The sequence below is a fragment of the Capra hircus genome, chromosome 16 (assembly GCF_001704415.2).
Source record: "Capra hircus breed San Clemente chromosome 16, ASM170441v1, whole genome shotgun sequence".
In the NCBI taxonomy this organism is placed as follows: Eukaryota; Metazoa; Chordata; class Mammalia; order Artiodactyla; family Bovidae; genus Capra; species Capra hircus.
This window is the reverse complement of record NC_030823.1, coordinates 48,463,035-48,482,992: the sequence shown is the minus strand read 5'-3', so window position 1 is coordinate 48,482,992 and position 19,958 is coordinate 48,463,035. Positions and strand designations below refer to the sequence as shown.

Here is a 19,958-nt window from a genome sequence, read left to right as displayed (position 1 = left end):
CAGGGGCAGGGGCGGAGGGGAGAGCCAGGAGGAAAGCGGGCTGGGACGACGGTGAACGCGAAGCTTTTTAATTAGTAATAAAATGCAATAAAACGAAGCAAAACCAGCCAGACCCGCGTCCGAACTGTTGGCGCGTTTGCCCCCAGATCCAAGGAAGTCTTGAGGACAAACGCCGCCGCCACTCCATCTTCGGCCCAGCTGGGGCGGGAGCAGCCGCGCGACGCGACGCAGGGGAGGGGGGGGAGTCACCTCGCCTCCGGGGCCACCTGGGTCTTTTTAAAGTGTCCGGGGTGCGGGCCCCGGGCGGGAGCGCAGAGCACGGAATGTTTTCTTAAAGGGCCAGTTCCTAGCTGCGCGGAAAAGGGGGGGGAGGGAGGGAGGGGGCGGGGGGGTGAGAGATAAGTGAGGTGAAGACCGGGAAAGCCGAGGAGAGCCCCCCAATCCCGCGCCGAGGAGGCGGCGGCGGCGGCGGCGCGACGATGAAGACGATGAATACATTGCAAAGTTTTTTTGGCCCCGGCGAGGGGTGTCAGATTGAGTGCTCTGTGCGCATGTGCGAAGGTGTCCAAACTGACAATGCTGGGGAGATGAAGATAGTGTGTAGCTGCTTCTGGACTCAAGGAGGAGGAGAGAGGTTCCGCGAGCCGACACCATGCGATCCAAGGCGAGGGCGAGGAAGCTAGCCAAAAGTAAGTCTCCCGCGCTCGGCCGCGCCGCGCCGCCGGGCCCGGGCCGCGGGCCGGGGCGTCCGGGCCAGGGGTGCGCGTCGGGGCGCGGCCGGCGCGCCTCAGGCTCTCGGCCCCCGGATCGGCCGCGCGGCCCGGGGGCTGCTCCGCCTCCCGCGCTCCAGGGCGGCCGGGCTCGGCGCGGAGGCTCGGGGCGCCCGGGCCCGCGCGCTCCCCGAAGGCGCCGGCCCCCTCCTCGCCGAACCCCCTCCCCCCCCGCCCCCAGTGTCAGGCGCTCGGGCCCGGGAACCCGAGGCGCGCGGTGGGGGCCGGGGAGGGGGGCGGAGGGGGAGGGCTGGGGGTGGAGGGGAGCGAAAAGCGAAAGTTAGTGAAAAGTTGACGAAAGGGGAGAGCAACTTTTTCCTCCTCGCTCGCTCTCTCCCTCTCTCTCCGAGTGGCTCTCAGTCCTGGTCAAATCATATTCCGGGCTTTTGAAATAGTGGGCGCTAGAGCACCGCCTTTGGCGTCCGCCAGCCGGGCGCAGAGGAGGGAGACCCCGAGCCGGGGAGGGGGCGGAGGAGGGGGCGCGGGCCGGCGCCCACCCGGCTCCGCGGGCGCAAAGGCAGGGGTGTTGTCGGCAGGATAGCCACAGCCACTGGGAGAGCAAAATGGAGATGTTTCCCTGGGCTTGGAACTGTGGTCGTGAAGTTTATTCCCAACTGGTGCCCCGTGCGGCGGCGGGCGCTTCTCTGCGACTCCGGCTGCCCGCGCGGCCGCCCCGGCGCCGGTGCCCCCGGCAGGAGGGTCCCCACCGGGCCGCCTTCCTCCCCGCCGCCACCCCGATCTCGGCCCTGCTCGGACCCTCCCGCTACCGCTCGCCTGGCACAGCCCCGAGGCCCGGCGGGGACTGAGCTGCCCCCGGCGAGACTGCCGGGTCCCCGGTCTTACTTTCTCTTTCGCTCCGTCTCGGGCCGAGCCCCGGGCTCCGCGCGCACAGCCCGCCGCCGTCCCGGTCCTCGCCGCCGGCCGGGTGCGCTCACCGCCCGCCCCGCAGCCCGCCGCGGCGCCTAGGGCCGCCCGCGCACCCTCCGCGCCCCGGTTGCTGGCGCCATTCACTGCCAGGCCCACCGGTCCGGGTCTGCGGCCCTAGAGGCAGGCAGGTGGGGGCAGCGGCGCCGCGGCCCGGCGAGCGCGGCTCCCGAAGCCCGGCCGCGGCCCGGCTGCAGCGAAGCGGCGAGCGTCGCCGGGAGCGTTCTCGGCGCCTCCAGCTCCCGCCGCCCCCTCCTCCCCGGCCGCCCGCCCACTCGCTCCCCCTTGGGAATCCCTGAGGGACCCGTTCCCCTTGGGAATCCCTGCGGGACCACCAGGCCGATCAGTCCGCTCCTCCTGGGCCAGACCCTGCCCGGCCGGGCCTCGCAGCGCCCAGGGCCGAGCCCCCAAGCATGAGCCCAGGGGGCGCGAAACTCACGGCAGTTTTCCGAAGAAGTTCTACCCTCTCGGTTCGGTGGTCGGCTGGCTCGACCCGACAGCCCCCGCTCCACGCCCAGTTGTAGGCCGCGCGTCGGGCCCGCGGGGGAAAAGCAACTTCCAGCCTCCACAGGACGCCCCTGGACCCGCCCGCGGCCGCTGGGCCCCTCGCTGAAGCGCCCGTTTCCAGTCTCCTGTGCCAAGCGCTCCTGGCCTCGGCCTCCCTGGCCTTCTGTGACCTCTGGCCCCTCTTGGTGCGAAAGAGGCCCTGTGTTTAGTGGCTGGTGCGGCTGGACTGTGTGTGTGTTACCTGTCCGCCGGAAGACGCGTGGAGTGTGCGTGTTCGTGTGTATATCGGGGTCTGTTTGTGCGCCGCGAATCTTCTCAGTGACTCGGCTCCCCGGCGGCAGGCCGCCCGGGTCAGACTCCCTGAGGAACGGCCCGAAGGTGGAGTGAGAAAGTGGAAGGCGGCCGAATTCTCGCCGGGCCTTCGCTGCAAGCGAGAGACCGGCTCCCTGGTCTCGGCGCGGCCGCGGGAAAGTTCTGAGCGTCCCCCACCCGCCGGTCTGGCCCACAGCTCTCTGCGTGCTCCACCCAAGACAGGTGGGGAAGATTCCCGGCCTGGCTCTGCTCGTGGCCTAGAGTGGATGCCTGGCATCGACCTACAGCCTGGCTCAGCGGCGGCGGGAGAACTGGACTCAAGGGGAGGGCAGAGCACAGAGTTCCCTTTCCTGGGAGTCCTTATGGAGGAAAACGCAGCTCCAGGCAGGTCTGTCAGACCCAGATCCCAGCGAGCTCTGGGAACTCCTCCTGCCTGGGTCGCACAGCTAGGACAGCTGCCCCCAGCCCTCCCCAAGAAGATGGTTCAGGCAGGCAACGGGACCTCACTGCCTGCTGGACACAGAGCACTGCGTCCACCGGGAAATTTTATTTCTTTGGACGATATTTTTGCCAGATGTGGACATCCCTGGGGCCTGACTCCATTATCTGAATCCCCAGGGCAGCGGGGCAGTCCTGGTGCCACCAACGGAACCTCTGCCTCCAAGCTACATCCTGCCAGGGTCGGGGGCTGGGGGAGGGGAAACAGGTCGTGGTTACAGGGCCAGTGTGCTGCACTGGGCTGTGCCTGCAGTCATGTGCCAGGCGTGGAAGGACAGCCAGGTTGCGGTGGTGGTGGGATGTTGTGATCCCCTGATTCAGAGCTTGGGGACTGCTCCAGACGGTGTATCTGGGGCTCTAGCTTCGTTTGTTTGTCCCCAGGACCCCTTTCCAGGGGCTCTCTCCTGCTGAGTCTGTGTTGGGTGAGCTGGTAGCACCTTTGGAGCCCTCACTGGGGGCTCTGAGTTGCAGGGGCAGAGGCCACTGGGGCTCTCAGACCGGGGCTATGGATCAGCTGCTGGAAGCCCTCTGTCTCAGACTGCCTGGGAAGGCTGATCTGGGTGAGGACAGATCTGGCAGGGTCCCCTCACACTCAGTGGGGCTTGACTGGCCAGTGGGAAATCAGGCGTCCCTGCCCTGTATTTAAAAATGAAATGGCACACAAAAGCTTTGTGTTTCTGGCGCTGTTGGGAGCCAGGTGGGCAGGTCAGCACAGCCATCGTGCCCTCCTGACCTCTTCACAGCACAGCTGGGGGACCCTGTGTGAGGGAGGATGTGCCCCCAAAACTGTGTCCAGCCAGGGCCCCCATGAGAGCACCCATGAGGCCTGATCCCCATGGAGGCAACAGACCCCAGAGTCCTAGATACGGTGTATTTCAGGCCTGGGAAGTTACCGTTCGCAGCTGCCAGCTACCACCTAGCCTCTGGGATGGGGGTTGGGGGGGAGGTGGGGGCTGCTACCCCTGCTACCTCCTTGGAAAAGGGTCTGTGTGACAGGGTTGGGGAGACTGGCTGCAGGCTGAGCTCCCAGCCGGTTCGTCTCCCCAGCAGAAACAGACCAGGCTCCCGACTTGCTGGGCCCAGCCCTTCTCCCACCCTGGGGGAATCCTGCCCCTTCCACCAGTCCTCTTCCAGGAGCTGGGACAGCCGCCTCCCATCTGGACGCCTGGTAGGACAGCAGCGCCAGGAAATGTCCAACGGGAGTCTGGCGGCTCTCCCCGCTTCGGACGAAAATGCGGAGGCTGCGGTGGAGGGGCGGGGTGCAGGGCTGGCGGCCAAGGCCAGGTGCCCCGCGGCGGTGCGCAGATGGCCCTCAGCCTCTGGCTGGCCAGGGGCCCCTCGGATGTGCCAGGGCAACGAGGCCTGCGGGAGGGGAGATGTGGGTTCATGGCATGACCTCCGCCTGGGGCTACCTGGGGGAAGGGGAGCCGCTGGGCCCAGGGGCTGCTCAGGACCACTGAGCCCCATCACCTCAGGCTGCTCAGGGCTGTCGGCTTTTCCTCTCAGCCGCTGGCCTGGAGCAGGTGCGGGCTGAGCCTCCCCCACCCTCCAACGGCCCCAGTTCACCAGGCAGCTCCCCTCTGGGCAGAGTGCGGGACTGGGGACCCAATCTGGCGATTCTGTTCAGAGGCCTGGTGTGGGTGGTGGGGCCAGCCCGGGGGTCCCATCAAGGAGCCCCTTTGGGGAGGCTCGCCAGCTTGCTGGGCCTCCGTGGGTGCGATTAACCCCCTGTTTTATTCAATTAGGAGGCAATTAGGGATCCTTGGGGGCTGGGCTAGTAATTAAGGTGCCATATAATTAGAGTTTCAACAAAAATTATCCAGGATTAAAAATCTTGTGAATAATTTCGTTTAAAAATTTCAAATAGCGTTAAATACAATTTATCAGGTTTTGAATCAAACCCGTGTAACAAGTCTTGGATGCTGCAGCTCACGTAGCTGATGCGGGAGGACAAGAAACTGCCGGGGCACCGTCCCCGCGCGGCAGAGAAACTTCTGGAGGCCAAGGGAACCAGTCAGGCCTCGCCGCGGGCGGGGACTCCGGCTGTCCCGGGCTCCAGACGGCGCGGGCGGGGGCGCGGGGCCTGAGGACCCGGGGCTGAGCCGATAGTCACCGCGGCTTGGGGTTCTCCGCGCACAAAGTCGCTGCAACTACCGCGGGCGTTGCGGGGCCCGGGTCTACACGCGCCCGAGGTCGGTGGCGGTGGCTCCGTACGCCCGAGCGCCCCTGGTCTCAGCCCAGCCCTCCTCTTCCGCGGCCGCAGTCTGGCCCCAGGGCTCTCAGCCTCCCTGGATTTCCTGGGCAGAGAAGGGCGGCCTCCTCAACCCTCCCCATCCCCCGCCCCGACTGCTGACCCTCGCCCAGACTCCGAGGGCTGCAGACCGTGTGCGGTTCCAAGTCGCTTCGCGGATCTGGGACCCGAGATACGTGCGAGCGCGCCCGGAAGACTAGCTCTCAGTTGGGCGGGTGCGGGAAAACCGAGGTGAGGGTGGAGGTTCGGCTTTCCAGGAGCGATCTCTGCTTTCCGCCGAACTTGGCGCTGGGGCTGTGCGCTCCCGCACGCACCTGCAGGGAGACCCCTGAGCAGAGAAGGCTGCAGCCTGAGCCGCTGCCTAGATTTCTGTCACCGCCGCAGCCGCGGGGAGACGGGCCTGTAGAGGTGTTCATGGTCCACTTGGGAGACTTCACTCACCCCCTTTCACTGACCCTGAGAAGGATATGGTGAGCTGGCACCATTTTTCTGGGTAAGAAACCCAGGGCACAGAGAGGTCAAATAACCTGACAAGGTCACACAGCAAGTTAATGGTGAAACTGAATGTCACTTTAGTAAAGCCCTCCAGGGTTTTCTGTTTAGTACCCTGCCCCCCACCAGGGCACTGCCGGCTGCAGTTAATTCCAAGGATTTTTTTTTTTAAGTGTATCAGGTTTTAAGAATTTTCCCAGGGCCAGTGGTCAGCTTGTAACAGGTCTATTTGTAAAAAGCAGAGAAGACATCCATGTGCATACAGCTTGTGAATGCAACTGGCTACTTTCAGCCTCCTTCAGACTGGATTCTTTCCCTACCCAGGACTGGACTCTTCCACTTTGCTCTCCCTACTCGGGCTGGGCAGAGGCCTTGTCTGGGTGTCTTTAGCCTTGGCTCTGGGAGTCCTCTCCCCAGGACAGGTGCAAGAAAGCTGGAACGTTGACCAGGGCTTGGTCTTGTCTGCCCCCCAGTTATTGCCTTTTGCCTGAGCCACACAGGGGGTGTTGGACCTGCTGGCTCACCTTCCTACCCCCACTCCCACCTCAAATCTGGAGGGACGTAATCCTGCCCCTCCCCCAGGCAGTGGGGAAGAGGAGGAGCTGTGGTCGTGGACCGGACTGACCCACAGGGCTGGCGGCTGCAGTTGCAGGTCCAGCTGGGAATCAGCCGCTGTTCCTCAAATCTGGGCACTTCACAGGCTCCAGCCAGGGCCACAGTGGCCATTCCAGGCTGGCCAGTGCTCCTGAGCTCTCGGGGCTCCCAGGGCATTTCTGGGTGGCCTCTTTGGCTCTGACCACGCTCTTGTCTCTGGGTTTCCCCAGCCAGTCCTCCTCGGTCTGGAGGTGCTCTGACCAGGCTGCGGCCTCTCTCCGGACTCCGAGGAACAATGCCCTGGGGCTGCCGATAGGAGTGTGCCGGCCTGAGATACATATTTGTTTAATAGTTAACATTCTGTGAAAAAAAAAAAAAGGGAAGAAAGTCAGATTCTGGTGAAGGCTTTGCTTATTTTATATCCACTATAACTATTTCTGTCCATGAAAATTGGCTTAATTATATCAATGGAATGTTTCTTTTTCAATTCTGTATGCAATTAGTCCATCTTGCCGGCTGCAATTTATTTTAATAAAAAAATAAACCAGTGGTGTGTTCAGTTCCTCGTCCCCTGGGGACAAATGCGATTGGTGTGTTTAATTTCATTAACTACAATGCGGCCTACTGGAAAAATGTATAAAATCAGCTTTATACAGCTTAAACACTGGCATTTGAAACAAATCATTATTGCATTAGCTGTCACACTGGTAATTCTAGAATCTAAGGAAAAAAATATATTATGGCTGTTTTTATAACCCTTTGCAAATTCACTGTTAAAATAATTTATAATCATTTTAAAACATAGCTAGGTCCTGGTGAATATTTTATCTCCTCCAAATAAGGCTCCGCGTTACCCTACGCACGTTCTCTGTCTGAAGAGTGTGCCATTCCCAACCCCGAATATGCATCTTTCAGGGTGGAGACAGCAGAGGCTGTCTTTAAACAAACCAGATGAGTGCCAGCTCCCTTTTTCATTCTAGCCTGACCCTGCCCTTGAGGTGGAATGGTTGACACAGACGCATCTGAAATTTGTCTCGGGGCAGAGGGCACCCCAAGATGCTGCAAAACCCTTAGCATACCCAGCTTCCCCCTCCAGGCCCCGCAGGTGGGAGGAGGGGGCCAACAAACAGGCTTTACAAGCGTGGAAGCAAGGCCCCCTATCCCGTGCCCGGGGTTCCTGAGCTCCAACCTGGAGAAGTGAGAGCAGCCCTTGCCATGCTCATCTCTGAAAGAGAACCAGTCTCCCTGAGCACCCACTTTCTGCTTCTGCAAAATGAACTTGGTCAGGAAATTCACGAGAATTGTGCTCCTTCTCAGTGGGTCACACAATTCCAGGATGGTGTGTGCATCCTGTCCAGTGTGGGGCACGTAAGGGGGTGAGCCCCAGATCACACGCACATGTGCGAGCGTAAGTATGTGTATGTGTGTGTGTGTGTACGCGTTGGGATCCATGTTGCCCTTGGAAGTCCTGGCCCGACCTGAGCTGCTCTGCGGCACGTGGCAGAGCAGGCTTGCTCCTCGCTCCCACAGGCGTGAGGCTGGAGATGCTCAGAGGCATCTGTGGGAGGGATGTGGGCAAAGTGCAGGGCCCCTCTCACCTGCTGCCTCCTGATTCTGAGATACTTTTAGGAGACTTGAGTCAGGCCCCAAAGCCCCTGGTTCCCCAGCATGCGGATGGGGAGGGGCAGGATACAGCGGCTCAACCTCCGTGCTCCTGTCATCGTCCAGCTTCTGGACCATGGGCTTCCCCTGGGTGAGGGGGGGGGCGGGTGGTATCGCCTTCCCAGTCCTAGGAAGTGCCAAGGGGCATTAACAGGAAGGAAATAGCCCAGGAGGCTCTGAGACCAGGGCTGCTGTCCTGATGTGGGGCGAGAGGGGTTCCTGGAAGGTGCAGGGGTTTCCTAGGAAGGTTCCAGAAACATACTCGGGCCCTTCTGGCCACACTAAGAACTGTCTCCCTGTGCTTCTGCCTCTTGACTCCCCTGGATAGATTCAGGTAGATTTGTTTTTTGATATAAGCTTTATATTCCATAATGAATTTTGATGTGTAGGGGGACCTAGCACCTCCTCTCTGGGTCTGAAGCCCCCTCCTGTTTCTCAAGGAGGTGGCTGGAGAGGGTGGGCCAGGAGGACCCAGGCTGGGTCTCCTGAGACCCCTGGCTCTGGGGACCAGGCCATGTCACCGTGACTGCATGAGCCCAGGGTGGTCGTCAGGCATGAGGTCTGCTCTTTTTTCAGGTTCTGCTGTGTTTGTTGAGAAATGAGTGTCTTTGTCTACTTTCTGACTTTAGAAAGAATAGCAGAGCTGCATCCTTGGTGCAAATAGCAAGGCTGTGCCTGAGGGGCCACTGGATGCTGCTCCTGAGGCCACATGGAGGCCTCAACCCAGAGTCAGCCCTTGGGCGGGTTTGGTGGCACATGGTTCTCAGGCCCCAGAATCTGCACTCCGTCCACGCCAACTCTGGGCTGGCTGTGTCCCCCTCCTGACCCCTATGCCTGGTGCAGCTTAGGATTATCAGACCCCCACCTTCGAAGCCAGGAAAGGTAGGCCATCTGGGAAAGTGAAAGTTGTGACTCAGTGGAGGGACTGTGGGGTGTGGACATGTGGGTATTTGCCTCCTCCCTGGTTGCCTACAAAGAGTACAGCACAGAAGGTTCTGGAAGGGAGCATGGTGTTTGGGGAGACGAGCCTCAGGGGGGCTGGTGGTGCTGAGTCCAGATGTCTTCCTCCAGGTAGACAGAACCGAGTGTCAGTTTTACCTCCTGGGCCTGCTTGTAGTGATACTTTGCTGGTCCTCTGCCTGCCTCCTCCTTGGGGGCTGTTTGGGGCCATGACAAAGTGTCCATGTCAGTGCTTTGGTTCTGGCCATCAGCTCAGCCAGAAAATAAAGCCCACGTGGTCCTTAGTTCATGATTTTATTTTCAAGCTGAGTAGCATAGGTGCTGGGGTCTGTTTTGGCCCCTGATGTCCAGCTGGGCCCCTCCCTCCAGTTCCCCCCGGCCCCCCAGCCAGGCCAAACCTTTTCCATCCTCACTTCCACCTTTGAGGCTTCAACAGCTGGGGGCGTCTGCTGGCTGTCTTCTCATCAGAGGCCTCCCACGTCCTACAGGGTCAGGTCTTCTGTCTGTTTTGACGGCACCTCTCCATCCATTGGTTCATCTCTGCCTGCTGTCTGTGGGCCTCCTGTGTGCCGGATGCTGAGAAGTGCCCAAGTTCCCTGGGCAGCTGCAGGATGCTTGCCCAGGGTGGACTCCCCCTTCCCCAGAGGAAAACGTGGTGACTTCACCGTGCTCTGGGCAGTGTGGCGAGGCTGGGGGGTGCGGGCCACAGACTCCCACCAGACTCTTGGTCCTCACTGGCCCCAGCAGGTCCTTGCCCTGGGTGCTGGGCCTCTGTGTCTGAACTGTTTGGATGAGAAGTGAGCCCACAGGCTGCCCCTACCTCAGCACTTTGGGAGACGCCCAGCTCTGGGATCTCCAGGGCCTTGGGTCTGTGCTGATGGAGAGTTGCTGGACCCCCAACCAACTATTCTGTTTCAAGTTGTAAAGGCCAGAAGGGAGAGAGGGACAGAGAGGGACGGAGGGGTGCGGAGAAGACAACTCCATTTCTGTCATTGCTTCCCTGAGAGCCTCCCCCGCCCCGGCTCTGAATCCAGTGACTCAGCTGAGATTTGTACAGCGTTTCTCTGTACCGATGGCAGGCAGGGCACCTCCGGTGTTTGAGTGCAAGTGGGAAGTGCCTGGCTCAGCCAGGGATGATGGGAGCTGAGTAGCAATTATTTCCTGGGACGCTGTTTAATCCCGTGTCTGTGTTCAGGTGCTGCAGGTCAATACTATACGCAGATATGGATTCACATAACAGGCTCCCATCTAAGTTGCTCTTTCTCGCTGCGTCTCCGAGGGGAAGGAGCAGGCATTTAAAAATGCTTAGACATTGGTGTCTGCTCAGTGGGCTGTAACGGCTTTTGCAGAGATGCCTGGTCACGTTGGTCTTAAAACGTAGAAACAAAGAGCGAGAATCAGGCTCACTGGGAGCCCGCATGCTGACCGCAGGACAGCCCTGGGGTCCGTCCTGCCTCCTGGGTGCAGCCGAGCAGGGGTGCCCTTGTTGCTCGCTGGCACCGTTTTGCCCTCAGGTGACACTTCCTCTGGAAGGTTCAGAGTGAGGCCACATCCTCAGAATTCATATTTTCCCCTTGCAGGGTGCTTCCATCCTCCATCCAGGGGAAGCAGGTAAATCAGGTCCTGACTATGTTGGAATCTGTGTCTTGGGCCTGTGCCGAACTGACAGCCATTCCCAGCCCCCAAATTCAGACGTAGCTGCCTTGTTCCCCGTGATGCCTGCTGTCATCAGAGTTGGATCAAGGGGTCCTGGTGCCTCTTTCTAGCTTGCTGCCACCTGCTCACCCCACGATACCTCCCTGGGAAGCCCAGTCTTCTTTGCAAACCACCCTCAGCTTGTTCCTGGAAAAGCCAGTGCATTCTTGAACTGCCTGAAAGCCAGGTAGCATTTTGCTGGCCAGAGCCGATGCAACTCGAGGGAGACAGGGCCCCTGCCCTGCACCCTTCCTCCGGGCAGTGAGCTGAGACGGTCTCCAGGGAGCGTGCAGACCAGGCCATGTGTGTGCTGCGTGTGCGCACAGCTGTGGGCACCACTGGGTGAGCCTGGATCTGCCGTCCAAATGAGACGCACCTTCAGGCTGTTCTTTCTCCTCAGCAGCATGGCACCTCCTGCCCGCTCGTACTTTGCAAAGACACCCCTCACTTTCACTGTCCCCTGATGCTGCTGAGCTCCCCAAGGCCTCTGAAATGGGGGTTGTGGCCGCCGGGCCTCCTGGCCCAGAGCCGTTCGCAGCTGTTTGTTGTGTGAGCAGAGACGGGAGAAGTTCAGATGTGCGAAGGGGCAATGTGCGAGCACTTTGCTGCAGTTTATAACCCCCACAAGAAACAAAGAGGAGCGAGGGCTGTTTAGATAATCCCGGGCCCTTGCGCTCACATTTAGAAAAATTAGGCCCTCTTGAAAAATTACAGAATTATGCTGCCAGTGTCAGGTTCCGAGATAATGATGTGTCTGTGTGCGAAAATATTAAATTGCAATAACACGCCCGTGAGTACCTCTCTGAATAGGGTATTCAGTTCCCAGCTTGGGCTGAACATAAAGCTTGTGACTGACAGAATACAAATGGTGTCATAAAACATTGGGGGGTTTACAGCCAGGCTCCGTCTTTCTGATCGGCTTCTCTATCTTGGCCCATCCAGCATCCTTTCCTTTAATGAAACAGCCCGACGATGTGGCTAATTATTTATTTATCACATTAGCAGGAGGAAAAGCTATCACAGACAGATCAATTTTTCACTGGAAGTGATTTTAAGTGACTTTAAAAATAAGCCCCACGATGGGCTGCTTGGTTCTGTCCTTCGGCCTCTCAAAGTCCACACCATCCGCTTCGCTGATGTGGTTGGTAAAGCATCCATCGGCTGCTCCTCCAGCTGAACCTATGCAGCCTGGAGCCAGCCCAGCGCACTTTCTGACCAGGAGCTTTTTATAGGTTTCCGTGCAGAGAACCGGGGTTCCCGGCTTCTTCCAGGAGAATGTAATGAGAGCAGCAACAAGTAACCCAAGGGCGATGGGAGGTTTTTCACGGTTTCCCAGGGCCTGCAGAGACTAGCGTCTCTGACAATAAATAAGCCGGGTGAGATGGAGAGGCTGGGCCTCGATGCTTGATGCTTGGCGCTCCAATGTGTGTTTACCAAGCTCGTGCTTGTGCAGGAGTGTGTCCCCGGGGGGGTGGGGGTAGTTTCGGTGGCCGTGCATTTGGCTGAGTGTCGTTATGAACAAAAGGGCTAAAAAAAAACAGTGGAAAGTAAGATTGCTTAGAAATCCCTGGGCAGATTGCCGGCCCAAGGGGGGGCTCTCGTTTCACGGCTGGGAGTCAGACTTGCAAAGCGAAGGGGCCCCCAGTCTTAACTTTCTCTGCATCGAAGGTGTTAATCTTACCTTCCTAAGGTTAGATAAAGCCACCCGAGGCTGCTGTTGGTTATCAGATCTCTTAGGGCAGGCCCATCTCAGCCGTGCCACTGGTCCCTGCGGCCGGCAGCCCGGATAGGGAACCAAGGTCTCCATTTACCCGGGGTTTTAGGTTGCCTCCAGATCCTGATAGACTAGCCTCGTTCAAAGAGGAGGGGCCCATGGCCATGGCGAGGTGAGAAGCCCATTACCAAAGCCCAAGGCCTTTCTGCTCCTCTGGGAGACCCCTCTTTGACCCATAGACTCCACGTGGCCGAGTGAGGGGAGGGCCAGGCGTAGGGGGACGCCGCCTTGAGTTTTCTAACAAAGAGCCCCTGATTTTTTATCCACCAGACAGAGCACAAAGCTTGGCCTCACCTGGAGGGCCTATTGGCTGTGGGGAGCGGGTAGAGGAGCCCTGGTTCAGTGAAGTCTGTGGTGGACTCGGCAGGACATGGGCCTCCCAGGAAACCATGGCCACGATGCTGGCTCCTGTCCCAGGGTGGTGGTCGCCAGCAGTGGGCGCAGCTTGGCCACAGGGGGCACAGGAAGGGCACTGCTGGGTCGGAGTCGCATAACTGTCTTCCTTAAAGCAGCCCCCAACTGACACTGACTGAATCCGCAACAGCAAAACAAGCCGAAACCTCTGCACCCTGCCTCCCTGGAGACAGAGGCCTCAGGGCCTTGGGCCAGCTGTCGGACCTGGGCCATGAGGCCAGGATGCTGCGGGGATGGGGAACACCCCAGAAATTGGTACCAGGGGCCCATCCATCCTGCTCCCAGCACTGGGCCTGCAGACAGTGGGTCAGCTTTTGGTGTTTCACTCCCTAAGTACAACAGGGTGAGCAGCTCCATCACTTAGCTGACCTTGGACTAAACCAGAGGAACCAGGTGGGGCCACTGTGAGCTGTGTGTTGGTACCCAGGGTGGAAGGCTGGCCATCGGGACTCCGGGCTGCCAGGCAAAAGGAAGGGGGTTGGGGTGTCCGGGAATGTGATAAAAGCGTGTGGCGCCCTGTGGTCTCCAGGAGCCCCTCTAAGCCAGCTGGACCTGTGTCATGGGGACAGTGGCCCATCCTCACTTGGAGACACCCTTGGCCATGGCAGAAACTGACAGGAGAGTTGCCCGTGTCAGGGGCTCTGGGGGCGACCAGACTCCGACCTGCTGGAGGGGGATGTGAAGACTGGGAGAAGGCCTGCAGACGCTTGGATACAGTATTATTATCCTTGTTTCCTCTGCAGGATCCAGGCTGTCTTAGTCAGTGGCTACTTTGGGCTTCTGGCATTTTCTTGCACTTGGCAGAAGCAGATTTGTGTGTGAGTAGGTGAGTCGGACACGGCTGAAGGACCAAGCACATACGCACACCCATGCGGGTTTGAACAGTCTCCCCCAGAGGCCTCTGGATGGGCCTAGTGATTAAAAATCTCATTCAAATCCTGTTGTGAAAAGTGGAGAGCCAGTGAATGCGAGATGCCTGGGCAGGTCACTGGGCCCTGGGAGGAGGCTTCCGGCCACCTTCACGAGGAGGTCTGGAGGGGTGTCTGGGGTAGCTCAGGCCGGGGTGCTCTCTGTGGGACCCAGGGGGATATCTGTGCTGGGTTTGGGGGCTCCACCTCCTAGTTCTGGGAGGAGGGGAGCTGGGGCGGTGGCAAGCCTCCTGTCTAGGGCTGCCCTCCAGCATCAGCGCCGGGCAGGGGGCAAGCACCCTCTGGGCACTGGAGTTCTGAGCCAACCTTGCCTTTTAGGGTCTCCTGTTTGCTTTAGTTCCAGGGCATTTAGTGTGCTGAGCGGCAGGTCCCAAAGCTGAAAGCAAGCAGTGTCTCCGCCCTGGGCTAACACTCTGACCCCTGACATTGTGTCTCTGATGTGGCCCATGGGGACATCCCAGGAATTCATTCAGGTAACCATGGGGTACTGGGGCTTCGCTGTCATCAGTCTGTGCAAGCGTTGCACATACGTGTGCAGGCAACATGTGCATACCTGCACAGGAACGTGTGTAGATAGACACATGCTCTGTGCACGTACATAGTGCGCATACATGTGCACATGTATGTACACGCACACAGGTACGTGCAGCTAACACACACATGCGTATACTTGCGCGCATCGCACAATGCAGTGTATGTGTGCAACGCGTGGATGCATGCACACAGGTATATGCTCATACAGAGTGCCCATGCACACAGACATGGCTGCAGGAACCAGACGCTGCTGTCCGTCTTGGATGATACAGGCGGCTGACACGATAGCAGAGAGGAGCATCCTTTGGGCAGGTGGAGGGGAGCCTCAGTCAGGGCGCTGTCACTGGGTCCCACAGGCCTGTAGACGGAGCAAGAGGAGAGGGAGACTGGGGCAGTGAATCTGAATGCTGGCTGTGGGCTCCCTGCAGGAGAGGGAGTCTTGGCATCTGCTCGGCCAGGGGGACCAGTCTTTCCCTCCTCCCTCAGGCCCCGGGGTGTCGGGGGCCCTTCCCTCTGGGGTGGGACAGGCAGTGGTCTCCAAATGCCAGGACAGGCTGTATCTGGTGTCATACAGACCCAGGAACAGGGGCAGAGGGTCCCCTCTGGCCCTTTCAAAGGGACATTCGATCTGAACCCGGGGGCCTAGTAAGGAGATTCCTGCGAACCCCTCGCTGATGGAGTCAAAAGCACTCAGCGGCTGGAGAAAGCACTTTGCAAGCCGGGCTCTGGCATGAGGCCCTTTGTGGGATTATCTGCCCCCCTGGGAGGCGTGGAATGCCGGGGGCGAGGGGCCACGCTGTATAGAGCTCGCGAGGCCGCAGATAAAGCGGGCTGCTTTCCGCGGCTGTTCTGTCGCCGAAATTTGAGGTGCGGCCCCAGAGTGGAGGCCGCTGGCCCAGGACATATGAGCTAGGGAGGCTCTGTCCGCTCTGCCCTGGCTCTGGAGAATTTGAGTCCAGACCGCGTCTGCCGGGGCTGGTACCCGGGGCTCACTGCAAAAAACAGTCTGGAGAGACGGGAGAGTATCTTACTTTCCAGACAGGGCTGGTCGCAGGCCTCCCTGGGGACCCACAGTGTGGGCCCGGTGGATGCAGCTGTTGTGGGGAGGGCAGGGGCCCCTCTCTGGGCCGGGAACTCTTGGGTGCCTGTTATGAGCTGCAGTCAGGAAGCCTGTGGGATCCTGGGTGGAGGCGCCAGGTGGACCCACACTCTTCCTGCTGCCAGGCTGGCGGGGCTTTCAGATGCTTAGTGTCTGTCTCCACTGATCCTCCAGGCCCCCTCTCCTAGCTCATCTCTTCGCAAATCATTCCTGCACATCCAGCTGCTCCAGGCTGGTGCCCGGGACTCACTCTTGACTCTAGGACGCAAGTCCACATGGGCCTGGGTGCGACCACACCTGTGCAGGTGGCACCACAGCCTTGGAGACCCTGGGGTGTCTCGGCCAGATGCTGTGTTCAGAACCCGAGTGTGTTCTAAAGCCGAGCAAGGGAAGGTCTTTGCCTCACCAAGTAGGATTCATCACTCAGCCCAAGGATGAACATGTGTTACAGGGTAGGGCCTGGGAGGATCAGTGAGGTGTCAGGTTCAATTTGCTGAATGTGGCTCCGAGGAGGGCAGGGAGGAGGGATGGACCCACGCAGGAGCTGGATGGCTCCTTTCTGAGTCTCCATCCAGGTGGGGCTTTGGAGCTCACCAGCTGGCTGTTAGGGAGCAGGTGGTTTAGCCTTGGGGCTCTCAGAGACCCCTCCAAATCCTGTACCCACCTCCCATGAGCTGAGACCCTCCCTGAGCCTAGGGTTCCATCTGGGAAGCCAGTGACTCATAAGTTCTAGGGGTGAGATTGAGTGAAAAGCCCACTTGCCTGTCCGTCCTGGAAACCAAGATCCTCCCCTGGGCACATTCACCTCCTGGAACCCCGGCAGGGACCACAGTGGGCCCCGTGACAGGTCTTCCCCGGGTGCCCGCGGGAGGCCTTAGGCAAGATGCCCTAAGCTTGCAGGACTCCAGGTGGGCACAGGCCTAAGATCTGATGCTGCAGACACATGGGCTGACTGGTGTTGGGCTGTCGCGTCTCTGGAGCTCTGAGGCTTTCCGCACCTGACCACAAACCCACTGGTCTGGGCACAGTGCCGGCACTTTCCTTTAGCCTGAGTCAGGAGGGCCTCAGAAGTGGCCACAGGTGCCGCTGAAAGTCCTGGTGGCCAGGGGTGGCTGGGCAGCTGTCCACCCCTCTGGCCCTGCGTGGTTCACGAAATCCAGATCCCTTTTTCTTAGGGAGCAGGAAGGTTGGGGAGACCGAGGTACACTTGAAACACACAGGAACGCGGGAGTCTTTAGGAAAGCTGTAGAGTGCTTGCCCTGCGAGGTCTCACTGCCAGGGCAGCCAGATGGGACTCCGGGATCACTGCTTCTGTCCCCCAAGCTCAGCATCCCTTCGGCATGGAGTTGATGCTGCAGAAAAATTTCCTTTGAGCCCCTGGTGTGGTGCTATGGCATCTGCCTCTCCAGGTCAGGAAGGCTCCCCAAAGTCCAGGCCTCCCATGAGACATCTCCCCACTGCCTGCACACCCTCAGAACAGAGGCACCTTGAGCCCAGATCACTGGCCTGGTTCCTACCTGCTGGCCTGCAGCCTGACCCCTCCCCAGGCTACATTTTCATGTGGACACGCTGGTCTGGTTGGAAGCAGGAGGCCTGAGAGAGGCCAGGAGGCCGATCCAGCTGAGCCGTGGGTGGGACCCCCTGAGTGCTGGGCCACGGAGCCTGGCAGAGTGGACCCTATCCTCCAGGCTGACCTGAGGTGAGCCACCGCTGTCCTCACCCCACGACCTTTCAGGTGGAGGCTTGCCTGAGCTCTCCCACCGTCGAGGCGTCCTCATGGAGCTGATGAAGGATTCTTGGCGTGATTTGTCAGTGCCTGCCTTATTTATTTATTTCTATGAAGTACGCTGTTAATTAGGCGAAAGATCTGCAGAAATGTGCTCGCGCCTGGAGATTTCTGCGAAAAACGAGAACCCTCCTGAAATTTCCAGTAGTGAAGCAATTAGGGGATGGAATTCCGCAATCTAAACACGATATCATTCTCCTCTAACAAAAGTGGAGAGGGGGTGAAGGAAAGGGGAAGCTGAAGTCCGAGCAATGGCAGCTTGCAGCCCAGCATCGCGTGTGTGCAGCTGGGACTGGACCCTGGCCTGTGCAAGTGGGGAGTCCCACACACTGCCCAGTCCCTCCTTGGAAGTGCCTGCTCCTTGGCAGGTGAAGGGTAAGGTGAGGTTTGCCTCTTAAAGGGCGTTGACCAACCCACCAATGCGAGTGGTGGGCTGGAGGGCAGATGTCTTCCCATGACAGAAGCTGGATGGGGTGGGGTCTTTCTGCCTGTGCAGCCAGTCTGCAGCAGAAAGAGACCCCCTGGCAGGACCCTCAAAGCCATGGTGTTGGGAATACCCGCCGGGCTCCACCGTTTGGGTCAGTGTGCCACTCACACGGACCGGAGCGGGGGGTCCCAACGGAGAAGTCGTCCACATCAGGGTCAGGTCAAGGCTCCTTCCTTGCACTTGGCAGGCGACTCAACCCCAAATGAGGAAATTCACATTTCTCCGGTTTGTGGGAGGGAGTTTTTAGATCACAAGAGGAGATTTAAACCAACTTTGCTATTATTATTATTTTTTTTTTGCAAACAAATTCTTAGCCAGGGATCCCCTGTTCCCTCGGATGGTACAAACCCCACCTTTCCAGACCCTCCCTAGGTCCAGAGGCCAGCAGCCTCACCACTGTTGGAATTCCCCCCCCCTCTTTTTTTTTTTTTTTTTCAAAAAAACAATTCTTGGTCATATATGCTGTTGCGTATGGTTTTCACAGTTACTTTTTTTTTTTTGGTAAAAACAACCTTGAGATGCCTTTGGACGAGTTGCTGGCTGTTGACAAATCAATTTTCCAGGGAGGGAGGCACGTTTCTGTCACTGGCACTGGGGTCCTGCCTCTTGCTTGCGGTCGAGCAAAGATTAGCCTGAATGTCTCAGCGTGCTGTGTTTCCTCGGTCCCCCGCGACTTCCCTGCTCTCTGGCCTTCACGCTACATTCCTTTTTCCCCTCATCTTGCTTTCTAATGTTGTTTCTCTCACCTTCTGAAGCCAGCCGGCCGCACGGCGGGGATTTATGAGCTCGAAGCTTCTAACAGGACGTCTATTTTATAGGTTCTCGGCCGCTGCAGCCGCGACCTCGGTCCCTGCTCTCTGCGCAGTGTGTGCACGCGAGTTCTGTTCGGCTGAGAAACCCCCTCTAGGAGTGTCTGTGGCATTAAATCAGGAGCTGGGGCCTGAGTCACTGAGGATGATCCAGAAACTAATGGCAAGCCCCCACCCTCGCCGACCTCCCCCGTGGGTTCTCGGGTGTTTGAGTAAACTTGCAGCTGCTCCTTGGAGGAGGTGGGAGTGGGAGGCGTGGAAAGCATTTGCGGAAGACCCTCTCCTGTCACTGCTCCCCATGCCTGCCCACTCCTCTGGGTGAGAATGGACAGGGGAGATTTTCTGGAAAGAAATGAGGCTGAGGCCAGTGACCAAACGCCAGCTCCCACATCCTGGGTAGCTTTCTGTGCTTCCCACTCACAGGAGGGTGCCCCTGGGCATCCCCTGCCCTTTTTCGATGCTGTGAGACAGATTATCTAGTTCAGAACCCCAGTCTTGCTTTAGAGGGACTAGGGGATCTTCTCTGCCTATGTGCCTGGGAGAGGCACTTGGCCAGCTTTTGTCACCCACTCATCCTCCCCTGGCCGAGTGTGTGTATGTGTGTGTGTGCGCGCGCGTGCTGTGGTCTGATGGAATTCCACAGGTCCTGCCACAGATGGCACAAGTGCTGCCCCTGTAGCCTCGTGTAGCCCCGCTGCCTGCACTGTGGTAGCCAGCTGAGAGCCTAGCCAAGCCTGGCTCCCTGAAAGGTGCGGTCCCAGGGCCTTCCCTCTCCACCCTGGGTCCCTGTGCACCTAAGCCACCTCTGCCTGGGCCTGTGTCCTCACAGGGTGGGCTGGAGAGGAGACTGTCCACCTGATGCTGGAGGCAGTCTGCCAGTATCACCGACTGGGTGGGAGGTGGCGGGAGCCCTCAGGGCACAGCAATTGCCCGCGTTCTGTCCAGGAGAAACGAAACGTCCTCAGGCCATAAAGTGCATGCTGGTCAATCGGCCCTTTGACGAAACAGTTTCCTCCTTGAGGCAGAAGCACTCGCCAAGCGCGGGCCAGATGCCCTTGTCCTGTGCGTTTCGGCAAATTCCCACTTTACCACATCTTCTCTGGGCCCAGCCTAGGCCCGAGATTCACCCCGAGGCCTCAGTCTGCTCCCTGTGAGCGTTCCTTCTGATTTACTGAAGTTAGGAAAAGCAAGTGTCGGCTCTCGTGCACAGCCAGTCACCTGGAGAGCATCCAAGTGACCATGATCGGGGCTTAAAGTCCCTCCACTTATCCCCCTGTCCACCCACTCATTTCCTCAGTGATGGTGACCAGGCGCCCTGCTTCTTCAGATATCTAGGGCATTCTCTCCTGGCTGTTTAGGAGCTCACAGTGTAACTGGGCAGGTGAAGTAAAAGCACCCCCAAGTTACAGCCCGGGGGTCTGGAAGGCAATGGAACCAGACTGGTGCCGATGGTACCCTCAG

General features: G+C 59.0%; 1 protein-coding gene across 2 annotated transcripts in view; it reads left to right on the top strand.

Moving 5' to 3' along the window:
* Positions 377 to 19,958, top strand: part of PRDM16 (PR/SET domain 16) — a 342,599-nt gene continuing 323,017 nt past the window's right edge. For both annotated transcript variants that reach the window (XM_018060471.1, XM_018060470.1), the window contains exon 1: positions 377 to 689. In XM_018060471.1, coding sequence (XP_017915960.1) covers positions 653 to 689 — 37 coding nt within the window. In that variant the 5' untranslated portion in view covers positions 377 to 652. The remainder of the gene's footprint in view (positions 690 to 19,958) is intronic.